At 40.3% G+C, this 23,408-nt stretch overlaps 1 protein-coding gene across 2 annotated transcripts in view; it reads left to right on the top strand.

The window, feature by feature from the left end:
- The first annotated feature begins 19,562 nt into the window (after nucleotides 1-19,562).
- ZRANB1 (zinc finger, RAN-binding domain containing 1) overlaps nucleotides 19,563-23,408 on the top strand; it is a 28,392-nt gene continuing 24,546 nt past the window's right edge. For both annotated transcript variants that reach the window (XM_005880846.2, XM_014528855.1), the window contains exon 1: nucleotides 19,563-20,413. In XM_005880846.2, the coding sequence (XP_005880908.1) occupies nucleotides 19,600-20,413 (814 nt within the window). In that variant the 5' untranslated portion in view covers nucleotides 19,563-19,599. The remainder of the gene's footprint in view (nucleotides 20,414-23,408) is intronic.

The following is a 23,408-nucleotide window of genomic DNA, read 5'->3' as shown; positions in this document are numbered from 1 at the left end:
TGGGGTGGGGGGGGGCCTGGAGGAGCTGCGGCCAGGGGACCGGCTGACCCCTCTCGCTCCGGGTCACGACTGTCCGAGCGAGTCGGTGGTTCTCTCGGTGCAGCTCGTGTGGACCCTTCGCAGACAAAAGGGCCGTGAGGACCCGCATCAGGCGCGGGGCAGGCAGCGCGGTTCCGCCGGGAAGTTCGGACCGGCCCCTTAGCTCTGACATCACTGGTGGTTTGAAACTGGTGGAGGGTTTTGAATTCCAGGCCGCTGCGCCCCCTTTTCCGTGACCCCGTAGGCTGTCAGGTTGAGCGCCCTCCCCGCTCCCCAGTCTGGCCTGTCTGCTCTGCGATGCTGCCGGGGAGAAGGCTGTTGGAGCAGCACAGCGCGGAGGCCTCTTGGGCCCCGGGGCCTGTGCACAGTGAGAGGTGCTCCTGGTGGGGGGCCCTGGTGGGCTGGTGGCCTGATCACCCGGGTGACCGCCAGGGAACCCCTGTTTGGATCAAACGGGGATGCCTCCGTGCACAAGCCATAAGCCCGGGAGCCATTAGGATCTTGATCTGGGCTTGTGCCACGGGCCTTGGGGAAGTCACCTAAACGACGTGGGAAATAACGCCGGGTCGCTCCTCTTCGGTAATTAAATGAGGTGATTTTAAAGAAATGCGCAACCTGGCTCCGCCTTGGTTTTTGGTTCTTATGACAAGAGATATGCAGCCAGTCACCTCCTTATACTAAAATTTCACAGCATCGCTCCTATTGGGGAATTAGGGGACTAAGAGGACAGGCATGATATCTTCATTTTGGGGGAGGATATTTGTCGTGAGGGATTTCTGTTTCGGTTGATGTTTCAACACCTCTTATTCGTGCTTCAGACACCCATTTATTTACTCTTGATGTGGGCTTAGGTTAATTTTACGCTCATGGTCTTGATCCAGCTCTGTACATATCACATCCCAACCTGAGGATTAACATGATTTGGGAACGCACAGTCTAGTTGTACAGTATTGGGTAGATTGTCTCCTTATGTGTAATCGATATAGTGAGCAGTTTAACACGCTTTATACTTACTTTACTCTTATGGTAAATGGAGACTTTAAGTAAATGGGAGCTGTTTAACTCACCCACTGTCCGTTTCTGAGGGTTGCTCACGCCCCTCCCCCCATAGTAGCCTCTTGTACCAGGGCTTTGACCCGGTTTTCCCTGATGCGGTGTTTCCTTTGGAATGTTTGTGCTCTGCTTGTGCTTTGGGTAAATAAGATCTTGCACATCTTAACAGTCTCACTTGCTCGGATCATAACATAAAAACTTCCAGAGCACTCCTAATCGCGTGCAGAGTAAAGTGTACGCTCCTGGTGTGGTGGTCAAGTTTCTCTATAATCTGGTCCATTCTTCAGACTGAACTCTTCCTTTTTCCCTTTGTGAGTCCTTAGTTCCAGCAAATGAACTTACTTGTTACTGCGAAGGGCCTCCAGTTGGCCTTTCTTTATGCCCTTTTTCTGTTTTAAACCCTCTTCCGCCGGCCTCCATGGATATTCTTTACTCTGGGCTCAGTTGATGCTTGTCCCCTGAGAAACCTTTTTGCCGACTTCAACCCCAAGGGATCTATTCATTCCTCTCTTGTGTAGGACTTTCATCTTTTTTTCTTCTTCTCAAACATGCCATCCTGGATTTAATTTATCTTTTTATAAAGTCTTTATTCTGCTTCCCTATTAGATTTTTAAGACCTCTGAGAAATTGGTGTGAACCCTCAACTCTAGAGAGACCATGTATCATATATTCAGCAATGAAAATGTGCAGGCCTAGTCTGACGAAGTATTTTTGGTCATAGAGGTATTTTAGGATATGCAGTTTGTATTAGAGTTTCTGGGACTTTGATGATTTGTGAGACAAAATATTTGAAATTATGGCGGTCTCTAAAAATGTTGGGCGGGGGGAGTGCTCAGTGTGTTGATATGTATTATCAGCACAGCTTTCTTTCTATAGAGGATGCTCCACATTTTGATAATGGTCATGTCTTATTCAAATGAAAAGTACTGCAGTTCCTTAGTTTGCTCCAGATTTGAGTCTGGGACGGTTACTGTTATGTGAGTTTGGCCCCAGTGACACTCAGGGTGGTCGTTCCATATTTGTAGTGTGCGGAGCAGCCTCATGGGAAAGAGAAAATGATCTGTAGTCTCAATTTACATCCTTAACCTTAGATGTTGGGGGCACGTGTCACGGATCACAAGGCAGATGAGACTCAGAGAATGTGTGATTCACCGCTACCTGTCAGCACTGGGTGAAGAAAACACAAACCAGCTGGTCCCTAGTGCTTTTGTGTGCCATGGGTGATACATGTAATTATGGCGTCCATGGGTGGATGCGGATGTAGTTGGAAAATAGGTGTGTGTGTTTCTGTTGTGTTGTGTGTGTGAGTAAAAGGCTTGGCATTTGATGGATACATTTTATGGATACATAGTCTCTTAGCAGTAAACCATCTTGATGCATCTCTGTGGACACCTGTCCTCTTCCTCCAGTTCATCAAACTATTTTATCCCTTGAAATTGACTGATTTTTAGGAAGTAGTTTACATAACTTTTAAAGCTTCAGAAACCTTTTTAGCCTAATTGAAGCTAAAATTAGCCTGTTAATAAACTTTACAGAAATGCTAGACATTTTTACATACACTATTTGGATTTGTAAAAGATACTTTCATAGAATTATACCAGTAATTTCACCTCTTGAGAAATCTGGATCAGTTAGCATTCTTTGCTTTCTGAAAGGGTGGTATTTTGAGATTTTTTTTTTAAATATATTTTTATTGATTTCAGGGAGGAAGGGAGAGGAAGAGAGAGCTAGAAACATCAATGATGAGAGGGAATCATTGATTGGCTGCCTCCTGCACGCCCCCCACTGGGGACCAAGCCCGCAACCTAGGCATGTGCCCTTGACCGGAATCGAACCCGGGACCCTTCAGTCTGCAGGCTGACGCTCTATCCACTAAGCCAAACCGGCCAGGGCTATTTTGAGATTTTTGACAAGAACCGTCAGTTTGAATTTTAAAGTGGATTTGGTCTGGTAAATTGAATAGATATTTAATTTTTCAGCCTAGTGAAATTGAACTTTTTAGTAATGAAAATAACTAATTTTCTGTATTTTTATAGTTCATCCCCTCCTCAACCAACACAACACAATTTTTTTCTCACCCTTTGGCAAGTCAGGTCTTTATGTGGATCAAATTCATATAAATAAAAAATATTCGGCCCTGGCTGCTGTGGCTTAGGGGGTCGGGCGTTGTCCTGGGCACGGACAGGTCCTCAGTTGGATTCCTGGTCAGGGCGCATGCCCAGGTTACTGCCTCCATTCCCAGTAGGCGGTGCGGGGGGCAGCCGATGGAAGTTTCTCTCTCTCTCTCTCTCTCTCTCTCTTCCTTCCTCATCGATATTTCTCTCTCCCCCCCCCTTCCTCTCTCTCCCAAATCAATTTAAAAATCATTAAAAAAATATTTGGGTGGATAAGGCATTAATGGAAATCAGTTGTGGATTGTGGGGAAGGGGAAAAATTCCCCCTTCCCCCCTCTGGTTCTTTTGGCTAGCTGCAGAAGCACATCAACAGGATTTTATATTGACGATATAAAATCACATTTAATCATTTGCATGGGAACCCCACATGTAGGGAGGTTCAGAGATAGAAAGGGGGGGTGGAGGTATCGAAGACATTCTGAGCTAGGGTTGAGGGAAGGTGCCTTGGATTTTGGTAAGTAGAAGTTTGCCCTGCCCTATAGATCGGTCAAAAGAAGTTAGTTATCTCTGATAATTCTTCTAATTCAGATTTCCCTGGATAGCTACAGGGGAGTGGGCAGAAGCTTCTCTTGAGCCTGAAGCTAAAATCGCCTTTAGCTCACAAGAATCTGCATACCACTGAGGCACATTTTGTGGGGGCTTGTTCTGGACCCCCACAGTATCATCCATTTGTTTCTTTTTAAATAACAGCTCCATTGAGGTTTATTTCCTATACCATGAAATTCACCCTTTTGAAGTATACACGTCATTGGTTTTTGGTTTTTAGCGCATTCAGAGTTGTGTGGACAGCACCACTGCAGAACATTTTCCTCCCCTTAAAGAGACCATACCCATTAGCAGTCCTTTCTTTCTTTGCCTGAGTTCCTGGCAACATGAGTCTCTTTCTGTCACTATGGATTTGCCTATTCTGTACATTTCTTACATGTGGAGTCATACAATATATGATCTCTTATGTCTGGCTTGGCAGCTTTAGCATAATATTTTCAAGGATTACTGGTATTACAGCATGTATCAGTGTTTCATTCCTTTTTATGGCTGAGTAATTAATATTCCATTGAATGTGTATCTATTTGTTGATTGGACATTTAGGTTGTTCACACTTTTTGTCTATTATGAAATTTGTGTACAAGTTTTTGTGTGGGCACATGCTTTCATTTTGCTGGATCATATGGTTACTCTTTGTTCACCCTTTGAGGAACTGCCAGACTGTGTTCCGAAGTGGTTGCACCATTTTACACTTCTAGCGCTGATGCGGGGCCCATTCCCCCAGCTGCATGTTATTGTCAGTCTTTATATTGTAGCCTTTCTTGTGAAGTGCATCTTCTCCTTTTTGTTTGCATTTTCTTCATGGTACTGAGCACCTTTTCATGTTCCTATTGGCCATTTGTATCTCTTCTTTAGAGAAGTGTCTATTATAATCCTGCTCCCATATTTCAGTTGGGTTATTTATGTTTTTATTGTTGAGTTGTAAGAGTTCTTTATATATTCTGGATGCAAGTCAGGTAAATGATTTGCAAATATTTTCTCCTATGTTGTGGGCTGTCTTTTCTCTTTCTTGATGGTGGTCTTTGAAGCACAGAAGGTTGTAATTTTGGTGTAGGCCAACTTACCTGCTTTCTTTTGTCAGTTATGCATTTGGTGTCATCTCTAAGAAGCCATTGTCGAATCCATGGTCAAGAAGACGCACATCTGTGTTTTCGTCTAAGAATTTTCGTTCTTATATGTAGGTCTGTAAGAATTTTGAGGTTTTTTTTATATAGTACGAGGTGTAAACATACAGACCCCCCACATTTTTTAGAGACAGCCATAATTTCAAGTATTTATTTTGTCCTATAAATCATCAAAGTCCCAGAAACCCCAATACTTAGAAGAATACAAACTGTATATCCCAGAATGGCCTCTATAACCAAAACTGCTTTGTCAGACTAGGTCTACATATTTTCAGTGCTGAGTGTATATGTCGTCTGTATAGATACAGGGTTTAGGGCTCATACCCATTACTCAGAGGTCTTAAAAATCTAATAGGAAGCAGAATAAGGAATAAAAAGGTACATAGAAATCCAGGCCAGCACATGTAAGAAACTGTGGGAGAGCACCCTGTGTCGGAGCAGCCACGGGAGTGAAGTCACAGAGACGGAGGTGACAGGCGGGTGGGGGAAAAGGCACCGCTGGCCCCGGGCTGTGACTGCCTCACTCCTTGTCCAGGCCTGGTCCTCGTCCCCCACAGCTAGTATTGTCGGGGAGTGGGGGGGGGGGAGGCTGGGAATGAGGAAGGAGGCGTGATCCTCTTCAGTGTGGGTCCTCTACACCCGGGAAGAGGAAAGACCCCCCTCCCCGTGTGTGTGTGTGTGTGTGTGTGTGTGCATTTGCAAGGGGATATGTTGGGGGTATTTGTTGTACTAGTATGAAGTTGAAAATATGAGGCCATATATTTTATAGAAATTCATTCAACAAATTAAGCTAATAATTATTGGGTATCTACTATGTGATCTGAGGTTTAGGATTCTCAAAAAGTACATTACAAAAAACTGTTCCAAAGGCTACTGAAGTTAAAACATTGAGTTATGACGTGTTCAGTCTTAAGCGTTTGAGAAAGTAACTATACTGGATGTTGAGATAACCCTGTGAAAAGACATTCTGTTACTTGTATTTACATTCTAATGTGGAGAGACAATCAAGGAGCAAATAAGAAAAGGGAAAAAAAAGCCAGGTGGGGATGAGCGCTGTGCAGATAGTAGAAGGGGGTGATGTGGTGGAGAATGACTGCAGGGGTCAGGGAGCGTTTTCTGAGGACCTGCTGTGGAACCAGGTCTCCGTGACTGGAGCTGGCCCTGTCACATCTGTGCAGAGCATTTTAGGCAAAAGAGACAAAACTCTTCAGGTGAGAAAGAGCTTGCTGTATAAGGAACAGAACAAGACCCACTTTTGTATAAAGAATTGCAAGAAAGATTGGGGAATTGCAACTTTATTCCGAATGGTTTGGGGAAGCCATTAGAGGATTTCATGTCTTTGTTTGGTGAATTGATTTATATTTCTAAGGACTACTCTAGCTTCTATGTAAGGCTGTGAAAGTGTCTTATAAATTGTTAGTTTATTGTGTGATGTGGCTATATACATATACATATATATATATACACACAAATATATTTTTCCCTAGAACTGTTTGAAAGTTGTTTGCAGATTTGATACTCCTTTATCCTTAAATATTTGTGTGTATTTTGTAAGAATAAGGGCTTTCTCTTACGTAACCACAATACAATGATCAAAGTCAGGAAATTAACATTGTATAATACTATTATGTAATTCTTAATAAGAATGAGTTTCCACAAATCTTATTCAGATTTTGTCAGTTGTCCGATTAATGTTTTTTTATAAAGACAAAACCTCAGCCCTAACCGGTTCGGCTTAGTGGATAGAGCGTCAGCCTGTGGACTGAAGGGTCCCAGGTTTGATTCCGGTCAAGGGCATGTACCTTGGTTGTGGGCACATCCCCGGTAGGGAGTGTGCTGGAGGCAGCTGATCGATGTTTCTCTCTCATCGATGTTTGTTTCTGACTCTCTCTCCCTCTCCCTTCCTCTCTGTAAAAAATCAATAAAATATTAAAAAAAAGACAAAACCTCAGATTTTTTGTGTGTGGCAGTTATCAAGCTCCTTTAAGTGGAATAGTAATGTCTGTGTTTTTCATGATATTGATGTTTTTAAAGACTATAGAACTAGGCCTCCTGGTGCTTACCACAGGCTGTGTGCTTACACTGACTGTACAGAAATAGGAGGCAGAGTGAGTAAACTCACCCCATATACACCTCAGCTCAAGCTCTTTGCCTGGTCTGTATTGTGAATGGGGAGACATTGAGAAAAAAAAAAAGAATGAAAAAAAAAAGAATATAGAACTAGTTATTTTGTAGAAAGTCTCTTAATACAGTATGTCTGATGCTTTCTCATAATTAGAGTTAGAATATGCACTTTTTTGGCAAGAATACCACAGAAGTGATGTTGTATTCTTATTACAACACGCCAAGAGGCAGATGATGTGATTGATTATTGATGTGGTTAACTTTGATTGGTTAAGGTGTTTACTAGGTTTTGTAACATACCAGTTATTTTTAGGGAGGGATACTTGGAGACTCTTTAAATATCCTGTTAATACTCAAACTTTTTCCCACTAGTTCTTTTTTTGTAAATATGTTTTTATTGATTTCCGAGAAGAAGGGAGAGGGAGAGATAGAAACATCAATGATGAGAGAGAATCATTGATTGGCTGCCTCCTACACGCCCCCTACTGGGGATTGAGCCCACAACCTGGACATGTGCCTTTGGCCGGAATCGAACCTGGGATCCTTCAGTCTGCAGGCAGACGCTCTATCCACTGAGCCAAACCGGCGTGATCTGTCCACTATTTTAACATCCATCGATGATTATTTTCTGAATCTGTTGTGAAGATTGACAAATGGTGATTTTCTAATCCAGTTATTCTTGTTTTCATTTATTAGTTGGATTTCTACTGTAAGGAAAATCTTTCTCTTTTTATTTGTTTGTTTGTGTGTTTATCTACACCTGTGTAGACATAGTTTTGTTTTATTTTCAATGCTTTAATAGTTCTTTTTTTGTAAATATGTTTTTATTGATTTCCGAGAAGAAGGGAGAGGGAGAGATAGAAACATCAATGATGAGAGAGAATCATTGATTGGCTGCCTCCTACACGCCCCCTACTGGGGATTGAGCCCACAACCTGGACATGTGCCTTTGGCCGGAATCGAACCTGGGATCCTTCAGTCTGCAGGCAGACGCTCTATCCACTGAGCCAAACCGGCGTGATCTGTCCACTATTTTAACATCCATCGATGATTATTTTCTGAATCTGTTGTGAAGATTGACAAATGGTGATTTTCTAATCCAGTTATTCTTGTTTTCATTTATTAGTTGGATTTCTACTGTAAGGAAAATCTTTCTCTTTTTATTTGTTTGTTTGTGTGTTTATCTACACCTGTGTAGACATAGTTTTGTTTTATTTTCAATGCTTTAACGGCCTTTACTGTTATTTTTTATGTGGATGCCCAAGTTGATTCAGATTTAGCCAGTGGGAACCCTTCATGCTAATTTCAGTGCCCTTTTTTTTAAAAAAAAAATTTACGATATTAGGTGTGAATATATTTGAAATTGGGTATTTTTTAGAGCAGTTTTAGGTTCACACTAAAAGTTCCTCTGCCTTTTAAAAACTCATCATTTCTGAGAACTGATGGTATTTTAAAAAATGTTTCCTGTGTATTAATGATTAAACAACTTTGTTAAGAAGCAGATTTTAAAAAATAGACTTAAGTTTGTATAGCTTCGGTTCATAGCAAAATTGAGCAGAAAGTAGAGTTCTCATATCTCTCATCCCCACACGTGCATAACCGCTCTGACTACCAGCATCCGAAGCAGAGCGGTGCGTTTGTTATAAGGGATGGCTCTTCCTAGGCACATCTTCATCCACCAGAGTCCATAGTTTACATTAAGGTAAACTGTGGTTCTTGGTGTTGTGCACTGACAGGTGTGTAATGACAGGTAACCACCGTTACCATGTCATGGAGGAGTTTCACTACCCTAAAAATCCTCTGTGCTCTGCCTAGTCGTCCTTCCCTCAATCCTAACATCAGCCGTTCTTCTTCTTGTCTCCATAGCTTGCCTCTTCTAGAATATCATATAGTTGGAATAAGAGTTATATAAGAAGTATTTCAGATTGACTTCTTTTGCTTAGTAATATGCATTTAAGGTTCCTCCATGTCTTTTCATGGCTTGATAACTCATTCCCTGTTAGTACTGAATGGTATTTAATTGTTTGACTCTACCACAGTTTACTTATCCATTCACCTACTGAAGGACATCTTGGTTGCTTGCAAGTATAGGCAATTATGGATAAAGCTGCTGTAAATATCTGTGTGCAGGCTTTTGTGTGGATATAATTTTTCAACCCCTTTGGGTAAACACCAAGATGCACAATTGCTGGGTCTTATGGTAAGAAAGAGCATGCTTAGTTTTGTAAGAAACTGCCAAACTCTCTTTCTAAACGGCTGTACCATGTGCATCCCCACCACCAGCAGAGTGAGAGTACCTGTTCCACATCCCTTGTCAGCATTTGGTGTCGTCAGGGTTCTGGATTGTGGTCATTCTAGTAGGTGTGGAGTGGTGTCTCATTGCTGTTTAGTTTGCAGTTCCCTACTGACATAAGATAGTGAGCATTTTTTCATGACTGCTTGCCATCTGTATATGTTCATTGGTGAGGTGTCTGCTCAGGTCTTTTACCCTTGTTCTAATTGGATTGTTTGTTTTCTTATTGTTGAGTTTCAAGAGTTCTTTGTATACTTAGGATAACAGTCTTTTATCAGATTTGTCTTTTGCATATTGCATATATTTTTTCCTATTCTCTGGCTTTTTTTTTGACATTCTTTATACAGTGTGTTTTGCAAAGCAGTTTTTAATTTTAACCGATCCAGCCTATCAATTACTTCTTTCATTGGTTGTGCCTTTGGTGCTTTACTTAAAAAGACATTGCCATAGCCAAGGTTATATAGATTTTCTTTTTATTTTCTAGGAATTTTATAGTTCTGCATTTACATTAGGTATGTGCTTAATTAATACATACACACACACATTCAGAGAGGAAGGGAGAGGAAGAGAGAGAGATAGAAACATCAATGATGAGAGAGAATTATTGATTGGCCGTCTCCCACGCGCTCCCCACCCAGGATGGAGCCCACAGCCTGAGCATGTGTCCTGACCGTGACTTCCTGGTTCATAGGTTGATGTTCAACCACTGAGCCATGCTGGCCAGGCTGTGCTTGATTTTATTTTGTGAAGGGTGTGAGGTCTGTGTCTAGAGCAGGGGTGGGCAAACTTTTTGACTCGAGGGCCACAATGGGTTCTTAAACTGGACCGGAGGGCCGGAACAAAAGCATGGATGGAGTGTTTGTGTGAACTAATATAAATTCAAAGTAAACATCATTACATAAAAGGGTACGGTCTTTTTTTTTTTTTTTAGTTTTTTTCATTTCAAACGGGCCGAATCCGGCCCGCGGGCCGTAGTTTGCCCACGGCTGGTCTAGAGTCTTTTTTTTTTTTTTTAATGCATGTGTAGTTATTCAGCACCGCTTTTTGAAAAGACTATCTTTTCCCCATCATATTGCCTTTACTGCTTTCCAAGATCTGTTGACTCTATGTATGTGAGCCTGTTTCTGGGCTCTCTGTTCTATTCCATTGACTTATTTGTCTGTTCTTTTATCAGTATTCCAGTCTTGATTACTTTCTATATATATAAAAGGCTAATATGCAAAGTGTCCCCTTGGGAGTTTGACCAGGAGACTGGGAGTTTGATCACACGTTATGACGTCCACTGATCATCAGGGGGCGGTGCGGAATGAAGGAAAGCTCTGGCCGGCAGCTGGCATCCAGGGAAGAAGGCCCTGGCCAGCAGCTGGAAGGCCCTGATTGCCAACCAGGCCCAGGGACCCTACTCGTGCATGAATTTCATGCACCGAGCCTCTAGTACAGCCGTGGGCAAACTATGGCCCGCGGGCCGGATCTGGCCCGTTTGAAATGAATAAAACTAAAAAAAAAAAAAAGACCGTACCCTTTTATGTAATGATGTTTACTTTGAATTTATATTAGTTCACACAAACACTCCATCCATGCTTTTGTTCCGGCCCTCCGGTCCAGTTTAAGAACCCATTGTGGCCCTTGAGTCAAAAAGTTTGCCCACCCCTGCTCTAGTAGCTTTATATTAAGTCTTGATGTCAGGGTAGCCAGTCCTCTTTATTTTTTTCTTCAGTACTCTGTTGGCTATTCTGAGTCTTACACTTCACTATATAAACTTTAGAATTAGTTTGTTGATAAATAACTTGCTGGGATTTTGATTGGGATTGCATTGAATCTTTTGATCAATTTGGGAAGAACTGAGATTTTGACAATATTGTCTTCCTATCCATGAACATGGAATGTCTCTTTAGTTCTTTGATTTCTTTCATTAGTGTTTTGGAATTTGTATATATTTTGTTAGAGTTAGTCTTAAGTGTTTCAAATTTTGAGGATGCGAATGTTAATGTTTTAAATTTCATATTCCATTGCTGGTATATAGGAAGGTAATTAATTTCTGTATATTAACCTTGTATCCTGTAAACTTGCTGTAATCTACACCTGTTAGCTCTAGGAATTTTTTTTTTTAATTCATGAATGAGTGTTGGATTTTGTCAAATGCCTTTTCTGCATGTGTTTATGTGTGGGTTTTTTTTTTGGGGGGGGCGTTGTGTCCTGCTGATAAGATGGATTACATTACTGATTTTTAAACATTGAAGGAGCCTTGCGTATCTGGGATAAACTCTACTTGGTTGTGGTATATAATTCTTTTTATACATTGTTGGGTTAGGTTTACTAATATTTTGTTGAGGATTTTTGCATCTGTGTTTATGAGAGGCATTGCAAAGACAGATTTTATTACGTCAGTTTAAGTCTGTTTTAGTGTCAGCATTTTGGAAAACCCTAACTTAACTCTGGTGCCGTGTCACATATAGAAATTTTTTGATATTTGCAACCATAGTAAAACAAAGACTTATATTTTTGATATTTATTTTATATATTTAAATGCCATTTAACAAAGAAAAATCAACCAAAAAAATGAGTTCGCGTGTCACCTCTGACACGCGTGTCATAGGTTCGCCATCACTGGAATAGATGGTACTAATACTATAACAAGCTGTTGGATATTATTGTGGATTCAAAAGAACATAAGGTCCTCTTTTATAAAGAAACAACTAGAATGTGATAGAAAAGAAAAGAAAAGAAAAGAAAAGAAAAGGGGAACTAACGCTAGTATAAGGAAAAGCACTCGTTGTTTTACAGGAAGTAGTACCACTCTATTTTATATACAATTTAAATAACTTTCCAAAATCATATTCTATTACATAAATGGCAAAGAAAAGATTCATTAAAGTCAGAAATAACAGCATCAAATATCGGTGTAACATGGACAGTCTCTAAGAAGTTAAAACAGCATGGTAACTTAACCATTTAAAAAAATAAATACGTATAATCTATCAGTCGAATAAGCTCTATATTGTAAGTCTGAACTTTAACTTAAAATGTCTGTTGGGCATTTAATAATAATAATGATAATAATCTGTTCTGTAGAGAATGATATTAACCTATGGAAATTGTAAGAAGAAAGACACATTAGGACTAATGAGTATGGACATCAGCTCCTGATTTAGGGAGTGTGGTACTACATGCCTATGGTTTAATCAAAGTTGCTGAAAAATTCTCAAATGATTTTCATGAAACAAAAACTTCTTTACAATAAGGAAATGAAGAACATTAGAATGTAAGCTCCATTAAGACAGGATTATTTGTGTTTTGTTCACTGCTACAGTCCCAATGCCCCCAACATTATAGTAGGCACACAATAAATATTTGCTGCACGAATTGGAGATGTCAAAGGTTAAAGTAAGACAAAAGGCCAAAAACATTAATTAATAAAGAATGCCCCTCCTTAAGACAGAATCTACAGGGAAGTGTACTTAGAATCTTCTGTTCCAAATTGGCCTATGGTAGTAATCTATAACATATAAATATCTACAGTAACTCTAAGAAATAACTCTAAGACTTAAGAATGACTATATTAGATACAATTTATCTAGTAAATTTTAAATAAGTAGCTAGTAAATAAATAGGTAAAAATGAAAAGAAAATAACAGCAAAAAGACATCATCCTGCCTTGTACATCCAGATTGTACCACTGTTTTTTCATAGGTGCATCTCACTGGTTTACTTTACTTTTTTAAATCCTGGTAAAATATACCTAGCATAAAATTTTCCCTATTAACCATTTTTAAGCGTATAGTTCAGCAGCATCAAATACATTCACACTGCTGTGCAACCATGAACACTGTCCATTCTCCAGAATGTTTCATCATCTCAAACTCAAATTCCATACCTATTAAACAATAATGTCCCCATTGTTCCCTTCCCCCTGGCCCTAGGTCAGCCGTGGGCAAACTACGGCCCGCGGGCCGGATCCGGCCTGGTTGGAATGAATAAAACTAAAAAAAAAAAAACCGGACCCTTTTTTTTAATGATGTTTACTTTGAATTTATATTAGTTCACACAAACACTCCATCCATGCTTTTGTTCCGGCCCTCCGGTCCAGTTTAAGAACCCATTGTGGCCCTTGAGTCAAAAAGTTTGCCCACCCCTGCTCTAGTAGCTTTATATTAAGTCTTGATGTCAGGGTAGCCAGTCCTCTTTATTTTTTTCTTCAGTACTCTGTTGGCTATTCTGAGTCTTACACTTCACTATATAAACTTTAGAATTAGTTTGTTGATAAATAACTTGCTGGGATTTTGATTGGGATTGCATTGAATCTTTTGATCAATTTGGGAAGAACTGAGATTTTGACAATATTGTCTTCCTATCCATGAACATGGAATGTCTCTTTAGTTCTTTGATTTCTTTCATTAGTGTTTTGGAATTTGTATATATTTTGTTAGAGTTAGTCTTAAGTGTTTCAAATTTTGAGGATGCGAATGTTAATGTTTTTAATTTCATATTCCATTGCTGGTATATAGGAAGGTAATTAATTTCTGTATATTAACCTTGTATCCTGTAAACTTGCTGTAATCTACACCTGTTAGCTCTAGGAATTTTTTTTTTTAATTCATGAATGAGTGTTGGATTTTGTCAAATGCCTTTTCTGCATGTGTTTATGTGTGGGTTTTTTTTTGGGGGGGGGCGTTGTGTCCTGCTGATAAGATGGATTACATTACTGATTTTTAAACATTGAAGGAGCCTTGCGTATCTGGGATAAACTCTACTTGGTTGTGGTATATAATTCTTTTTATACATTGTTGGGTTAGGTTTACTAATATTTTGTTGAGGATTTTTGCATCTGTGTTTATGAGAGGCATTGCAAAGACAGATTTTATTACGTCAGTTTAAGTCTGTTTTAGGTTTTCTGAAGTGTGATTCATCTGTGCAAGTTTAGGATGAAAGAAACTTTGATTCATATTTTGACATATTTCCTCTCTTTTGTGAATTGTACCTGTGAGTTGGTGAAAGAAGCTATATTCTTAAGTTTCCAAATGTTTTAACATTGCTTCTCAAACAGTTCTGAGTAGCATCTTCACAATATCCCTGCGCCTTTTCCAGCCTTAGCAACCTAAGCCTTAGTTTTTAGTCTAGAACAGCATTTGTTACCTTCCTGGTTTAAAAAACTTTTCATTATGAAAAATTATATGCATATAGAGAGATGAGCAGAATTAAATCTCATGTACCTGTCCCCCAGGGTTTGCATAGGTAACCGTCTCACGAGTGCTGTGGCTTGACATCTAGTTGTTAGTGGCCGCCACTGTCTACTGAGGTCCTGCCACAGGAGTGGATCCCGTCCCCTAGAATTCCTTTCTTTTGCCTGAGTTGCCCAAACCTCTACTCTCCTTTCTTCAGGCCACTCAGTGTAGTCTCTTCAACGGCTCACATTCCATACCAGAAGCCCTGAGCCAGAAGTTTTGAAAGCTTGGCAGCCTGATTGAAACTGAGGGGAGGGCATGATACAGGGCACACACTGTGTTCAGAACTCAGCTAGCTCCAAGAGGAAATACAGTCAGTGTCAGATGTCACTAGAAGTGTGATTGCTTGGACTTGAAAAAAACTTCATGAGAGAGGTGAGCCTTGAACCGCGCCTTACAGGATGGGTAGTACTTGTGTTTCTCAGCTGGTGCTAGAGCAGCGGTCGCCAACCTTTCAGCCCGCGGACCACCGGTTGGCGACCGCTGCCTTGAAGTGTGTATTATTGGGAGGGTTGTGCATGAGGCTGGGGCATGTGTGTTCTGTTTGGGCACATGGGGAGGGGAGAGCTCAGGAAGTCTTGTTCTTGGGAGATTGATGCTGAAGACGTGACCTGGATGCATTTAGAAAGGGAAGGCGCTTAGGAGGTCTTAGAGGAGGGAGTCTGACCTGGCTGAGGCCGGGGTGATGCAGTTGGGAGGGGAAGAAAAGAACTGGACAGAGACCGCTACAGAGAGCATGCGGGGCATACAGAGGCAGAATTTAAGATGATTTTGCATTTATGCTGGTGCAGGGGCATTGATGGTGTCCTCAGTGGGGACTGGGGAAGTCAGGGTAGGAGTTTGTTGTCAGAGGAAGATAAGAGGTTTACTGTAGGGTGTGGGAAGCGATTGGAGCCCTGGAATGAGGTCAGATTGTAGAGAGAGGCTTCAGCGTATCAACAGTCTCAGGGTCTCGCTCAAGACCAGTTATTTATTCAGTCGACTGTTGTGAGGAAGACAGTGATGTAGAAAGATGCTGAGGAGAAAAGAGGACATAACTGGAATTTTTGGCGTAAGAGTTAAGTAGTACTTCATATAAATATTATAATTCACAATTAATTACTTTGCAATATTTTAGCAGAACATGGAAATTCAACATGTTTGGAATATCCTTTTAGTTTTTAGCTTCATCTGTATTCCCCTAAGATGCTTTTTGAGCATTTGTAAGTCTCTACAGGTTTATATTAATTAATACTTCTGTCAACAATTCTATTAACAGATATTTATATTACTAAATATAGACTTGTATTACTAAAGCTAATTTAGAACCTTAAAGACTGATATTAGTCCTTTCTTTGGATAATTTATCATCTGAAACTGGCAGCTGAGCTTCTGTCTGTTTCTTAAGGAGTTCATACTTGAGGACTGTTCCCTTCTCCAGTTCCTTCACAGGCTTTCAGTAGGTTGGGGGAATTTGTAGTATAGACTTCAGTGTAGATATGTCTTCTACAGTGTTTAAGTAGAGCTTCACAAATATGGCTTAATTAATTTGTTATTAAGCATGACAGTATAAAAGGTGTTCAATTACTAGCCCCTCCCTTTCCCCCAGCCACTAACCCATATATCCATAATACGTGTGCTTTTATCATTATTTGAACTGGGAAGGATATGATCCAAAGCAGTTAGGAATTTGTACTGGACATGGTTGATGTGCTTGGAGACATGTGGTAGAGCTTGATGCACAAATGGATTCATGGCCTTTGTTTTACAGGATGGGAACTGCTGCAGTTGCATTTGAACCAAGGAATATGTTTTAAGGGTAGCAGTTGTGTCTGGTTCTCCTTAAATAAGGTCCAGAGTATGCAGATTTTATTGCTGCTTAATTGTACCAATTAATTGAAGTATCATTCATTGGATAGCACAGGAAGTCTATGTTAATGTAAAATCAGACTTGAAAATTAAATTTACTTGGGCATCTGACTATATCTTAATAACTTAAAAGATATTTAATAACGGTGTTGTTTTTCAGTGTGCAATACTTACAGAGCTGGTTGCTGTTAAAAAAGATTTTATGTCCTTTTAGGGATGTTGACATCTGGAAGAAAAAAATGTACTTAGTGTTAATTTCATCTCAGTAATGCAGAATCACATAGTTGAGCTGTTGTTATCTTTTCTCTTACATTCCATTTACTGATTGCCACCGGAATAAATGGCTCTCCCAGATAATCCTCTCCAGTGAATTTTAGCTTTCTGTTACCAAAAGCAGTATTTCTCCAAAGTTCCAACTTCCCGTAGAGTGGACATTGTATCTGTCGTTGTCTAATATAAATATAACGCCCTGATCCTAAGCCTTGAGCTTGGCTTTGGTTTTGCTTAGTTACTGGGTATTTTGGAAAGTAGGCTATTTACCAGGCATATCTGACACGGATGCTTCAATTTTTTATGCCAAACCTCCTTGTCAGACATGGACCTTTCAATATGCTGTGCGGGCACCTTTGTGCCCTGAAGAGTAGCTAAGATAATAATGTAAGGTAAGCTGTTTAGTTGAGCCTACAGACATATCAAAGTAAGGAGTAGTCAAAGGATGCATGGATTTTTGAATGTGAATATTGTAAATGAAATAGTGAAATTACTTAGAGTATCCCTGTCATTTGTCTTGTCATGTAAGTTTCTACTTGTTCATTTTAACTTCCAATAGCATGAGCAAGGAATTAATTTTTCCCCCGAGAAACTAAAGGAAGAAACTGCCTAATTAATATGAAAATTGCCATTAAATCTCAATTGTCCATTTTAGGGATACTTACATGATTCTAGTTCTCTTACTTTCAAAACACTTGTCACATCGTGTGTAATCAGTATGTACAAACTAAATTTTAAAACTCTAAGCAAGGCAGATATAAACTAGCGGGGCCAGGGAACAGTACCGTGGCTGAAGAAGAAAACCTTCGAATCTACTAGTAAATATAAGCAAATTATTGTTTTGTGTTTGTTTTTTACTTACTTGGTTTATAGCAGTTTTCGCCCTTCAGTAATAACAAGCATTGCAGGTGGGAATTGACTAGCACTACTGAGTTAATATTAATGTGCATTTAGTGCTCATCCATTTAAGGTTTCATAGAAAAATGTCTTTCCATTGTCTAATTTGACCAGCCCAACCAGCTACTTTTATTGCTGTGTTAAATTAAAATTCTAAATATAGTAGTTCATTATTAAAAGAAATGAGCAGGAGTAAAATAGAGAATTGATTAAAATACAGCCTTTTAAAAATATTTTGGATAAAGTAGCAGGCTTCAAGTGAAATTGAGTTTTGGTCTCCTTTACAGGATTAGAGCTATTCCCAGTCAGACAGACCACTTAGCCCGTTTTGCAGGATCTCCCGAGGGAGACTAAATCTTGTCTTTGGTCTGACTTATAACCCGTACTTTTATTCTAACTAATCCTGTGCAAGGTGGAGGTCATAGCATGAAAACTAAAGTCTTAGTAAGTGGTTTTTATTTTAGCTATTAAATAGTAGCCTTTCGTGTAGAGAGTTTGTCCTCTTACCGGTTCATACTGCACAGGGCGTGAGGTCGTGGCGAGTGGGGGCACTTGTCAAGTGGAAGATGGAGCCTCCAGTTCAGGAAACACCCCGAGAAAGTGTCTGGAGAGCGCCCTTACCCTCTCTAGGGTTTCTCTTACTTTTCTGGTTAAAAGTAGGTGGAGCGACATTAATTTAGTTGAGAAGGGATTTAAGAAAACGGAAAGGCTGGCTTTAGTGGCCAATGCCTACATTCAAACCATTAAAAAAAAAGTTACGATTCAATTTGTCTTTTAAGTTGCATCATTCATAAATTAGTTATCATTAAATAGTGAAGTCTTCATTTTAGTGTAGTTTTAGGCCCAGTGTTGAATCCTAGGAAACTGTAATAGTGAATATGTTTTGAATATGAATTGAATTTTCAGTGTATTTCAAATACTGAATATTTTGAGTATGAGTATTCAAAATTATATTGGAGTGATATGCTTGTAGTTATCTCGGCGACATTCCGTCGATTTCATTGTCTCACGTATAGGTGATCTGCGCTTTTTATTTATTGTTTCAGACAGAACTAGGTTGTGAGGATATATAGGCTATCAAGCAACTTTTTCTCTATCTCAATGTTACTTGGTTAATTGTAAGGATTGCTCCTCGACATCTTTCCTTTTTTCCTGTGCTTATTAAGAGCAGTGGATAATTAGCACTTTCCGCTGTTTTTCTCCCTTAGCAAGAATAAGAGAATTGCGCCGAAACCGGTTTGGCTCAGTGGATAGAGCGTCGGCCTGCGGACTGAAAGGTCCCAGGTTCGGTTCCGGTCGAGGGCATGTACCTGGGTTGCGGGCACATCCCCAGTAGGGGATGTGCAGGGGGCAGCTGATCGATGTTTCTCTCTCATCGATGTTTCTAACTCTCTGTCTCTCTCCCTTCCTCTCTGTAAAATATCAATAAAATATATTTAAAAAAAAAAAGAATAAGAGAATTGACTTTGATCTTCTGAATTCTTTAGTAAATCAAGCATTATGATGCTACACCTAGAGAGCATACTAATTAATCTATGTTGTTCGTGATTTGAGAATGGCTATGTGTTTAAGATCCTTGGTTTGTGTTCCTTTCCCTCCCTTTGAGTCTTCGAACTGTTGGTTCCTTTTCTAACTTGATGGCGATTACTGGCTGAAATGAAATGTTTCTGTTAGTGGCTTCCCTGCTTTAGGCTCCCTCCCTCCCACAGCACACTCTTAGTTTCTCCTCTCTCTTGCATTCTGAAATACAATTTCATTAAATCCTGAGAGAGCTAAGGTTTTTCTTTGGGAATTTATCTCCAGTGCCTGAAATTAAAAAAAGAAAATAGGATAGTTCACTATGAAATCTTACATGCATCTTTGGAAAAATTTGTATTTTGTAAATGAAAGCACACTTTTATGTTGGGGGCATATATTCAGAGGTGGAATTATGTTGTTATTGTTTTAATAACCATGTCCTAATTATTTATAGCTTCCTGCTTGACATAACTCACTTCAAGAAGTGCACAATGTCAGAACGTGGAATTAAGTGGGCTTGTGAATATTGTACGTATGAAAACTGGCCGTCCGCAATCAAGTGCACTATGTGTCGCGCCCAGAGACCTAGTGGAACTATTATCACAGAAGATCCATTCAAAAGCGGTTCCAGTGATGTTGGTCGAGATTGGGATCCTTCCAGCACCGAAGGAGGAAGTAGTCCTTTGATATGCCCAGACTCTAGTGCAAGACCAAGGGTTAAGTCTTCGTACAGCATGGAGAATGCAAATAAATGGTCGTGCCACATGTGCACGTATTTGAACTGGCCAAGAGCAATCAGATGTACCCAGTGCTTATCCCAGCGCAGGACCAGGAGTCCCACAGAGTCTCCTCAATCCTCAGGATCTGGCTCCAGACCAGTTGCTTTTTCTGTTGATCCTTGCGAGGAATACAATGACAGAAATAAACTGAACACAAGGACCCAGCATTGGACTTGTTCTATTTGCACATATGAAAACTGGGCCAAGGCTAAAAAGTGTGTTGTTTGCGATCATCCCAGACCTAATAATATTGAAGCGATAGAGTTGGCAGAGACTGAAGAGGCTTCTTCAATAATAAATGAGCAGGACAGGGCTCGGTGGAGGGGAAGCTGCAGCAGCAGCAACAGCCAAAGAAGGTCGCCTCCCACCACGAAGCGGGACTCCGACGTGCAGATGGATTTCCAGAGGATTGAGTTGGCGGGCGCTGTGGGCAGCAAGGAGGAGCTTGAAGTGGACTTCAAAAAACTAAAGCAAATTAAGAACAGGATGAAAAAGACCGATTGGCTGTTCCTCAATGCTTGTGTGGGTAAGTTTTTGCATTTTATTGAATGGGATGGGAAAAGATACTGACAGTGACATGAAAGATATAAGCAGGGTCAATATTACTTAGCATTTAGTTCATTCAGCATGATCTTGTTATAACTTTGTCCTAAATTGCCTCCGTTTCATTGTGTATGTGTCTCCATCAGTAGGGAGCAAAACTTCTAAGTTAAAGTGTTCTACACATCAGTAGTAAAATACATACCTGGGGTTGCAAATGGCTGCTCGATGCACTGGAAGGAGCTGGGGCTGAGGAACACAGCTGCTGCTTCCGTGTGGTAAACAGCGCGAGCACCTTGTGATGGTGGAGCTGTAGTCAGATGTTAAAAATATCACAAAAATGTATGACTCCGAGAAGTTGCACAAACATAATAATGCTGACCTTGAAAATATGATGTCAGTTTAACATGACTGTCATGCAGTACTTACAAACTCTATGAAACTTGATTTCACAATGCCAACTGATTCCACAGGTCAATCATGATATGCGTGTTTTGTGGTTTTAGTGCTTTTCTAAGGAAGTTCTGGATATTGGTCCCAGTTACTGGCTCAGAGCTGTTAAAGGGTAGACATGTTGTAAGTTAATTATTTGTGATATAATTTCACAAAAGCAGTTGACTCTTCCATGTTTTCTTTTTCCTTTATTTTTTAAATCCTCATTGAGGATATGTTTATTGATTTAGAGAGCGAGAGAGAGAGAGAGAGAAACATTGATGTGAGGAACATCAATCGGTTGCCTCCTGTATGCACCTCGACCGGGGATTGAACCCACAACCAAGGTATGTGCCCTGACCAGGAATCGAACCTGCACCCTTTTGGTATATGGGAAGATGCTCAATCAGCTGAGCCACATTTTTCTTTTCTTTTGTTTTGAGAAATTTGATTTTGAATATTTGGATGGGGTGCTTTACATTGATACTCAGTTTTTTAAAGGAAATGTTGAGTACCTACTAAAGGTAAACATCTTGTGGAACAATAGTTAAGCTTCAAACATGGCTTATCTGTATATATATTTTCCCCAGTATTAATTTCTCTCATTTATCCCCCTGAATATAGCCCCAAGAATACAGAAGCCATAACTATATGAAACCTTCAAGTCTTAAGAGGAAATTTACAAAAAAAATCTGAGTTTTTTGTTTTAGTTTTGCCCTGGCAAAAAGAATGTCTTGCAGATGAGCCCTCTGAACACCAAACCCAGCAGGCACTTGTGACGTAGCCCCACATCCCTGCCCTGAGGACCAGGAGGGAAGCACTTTCAGCTTCTGCCTGTGCGGTCCCAGTTCATCCTGGGGTTTTCTGCTCCCTCCCTGAGTTGGGGCAACACAGAGAGTGGTTGTCTTTTTTTTTTTTAAATAAGGAAATACAAAAGGGTTTTAATTATTTATTTTAAGAAGTTTTTTTAATTAGGGTTTTTTTTTTTAAAAATTATTTTTTTTAAACATATTTTTATTGATTTCAGAGAGGAAGGGAGAGGGAGAGAAACATCAATGATGAGAGAGCATCATGGATTGGCTGCCTCCTGCACGCCCCACACTGGGGATCAAGCCCACAACCCGGGCCTGTGCCCTTGACCGGAATCAACCCAGGATCCTTCAGTCCGTAGGTCGACACTTTATCCACTTGAGCCAAACTGGCTAGGGCAAAAGGGTTTTATTTATTTTTAATTTTTTAAATTGAGGTCATATTCACATAGCAAAATCCACCATTTTGAAAGTGAACAATTCAGTGGCATTTAGTGCATTCACAGTGTTGTGCAGCCACCACCTTTATCTGGTTCTGAAATACTTTCATCACCCCAAAAGGAAGCCCTGTACCGGTTAAGCAGTTACTTCATATCCCCTTCCCCCCTCCTTCCTGGTAACCAACAGTGCTTGCTTTTTCTGTGGATTTGCCTATCCTGGGTAGTCCATGTAAATGGGCTCTTAGGTGATGTGACCTTTCGTATCTAGGCATGCTTGTCTTTTAGTTTAGCTGCATGCCTTTTGGAACACTTTTAAAAACACTTTTGCAAGCAGTAGAGTACTATGCATATGTTTACTACAAGGTGGTGTTACAGTGCATGTAAGTTTATAGATGGAAATGAACTACATCACAGTGATTCTTAACCTCTCTGGGGCCATAGAATTCTCTGGGAATCAGGTGCATTGCTTCTTCAGGTTAGTGGATCTCAGCATAAGAACTGCTTTGAAGTGTTTTCTCTCCTTGAAACACAAGTTAGACCAACAAGTATTACCTTGCCTTTATGGCTATTATTTCTTGTCTTATGACTACTCTGTCTTCTTGCTGCTACCTTTTATTTTTTTACAGAGAGGAAGGGAGAAGGATAGAGAGTCAGAAACATGGATGAGAGAGAAACATCAATGAGCTGCCTCTTGCACACCCCCTACTGGGGATGTGCCCGCAACCAAGGTACATGCCCTTGACCGGAATCGAACCCGGGACCCTTCAGTCCGCAGGCCGACGCTCTATCCACTGAGCCAAACCGGTCAGGGCTACCTTTTATTTCTTTACATATATTTTTTCTTTTCTTCTTTTTAAAAAAAAAATATTTTTATTGATTTCAGAGAGGAAGGGAGGGAGAGAGAGATAGAAACATCAATGATGAGAGAGAATCACTGATGGGCTGCCCCCTGCTTGCCCCACACTGGGGATGGAGCCCGCAACTCGGGCATGTGCCCTGATCGGGAATCGAACCTTGACCTCCTGGCTCATAGGTAGAGGCTCAACCACTGAGCCACGCCATTCTTCTTCTGAACAAACATCCTTGTACCTCTTCAAATTCTAAGAGCTCTGAGCTCATTTTAAAGGTGGAATAAAAACTACTACCAGCATGACCAGTAGTGGATCTGGTCTTGTTTTATTTACAAATCAGTTTCTTTGTGGTCAAGTTCTGTTCCCACCCATTCCAGAGTTGCTAGGTGCTTAGGGCCACGGATTGACTGTGCTTGGTTTTGGTAATGTGGAGTCTGTCTTTCCCGTCA

The sequence above is a fragment of the Myotis brandtii genome, unplaced genomic scaffold, assembly GCF_000412655.1.
Source record: "Myotis brandtii unplaced genomic scaffold, ASM41265v1 scaffold656, whole genome shotgun sequence".
NCBI lineage: Eukaryota > Metazoa > Chordata > Mammalia > Chiroptera > Vespertilionidae > Myotis > Myotis brandtii.
Note: the sequence above shows the minus strand (reverse complement) of the source record. Positions and strands in the feature narration are given on the sequence as shown.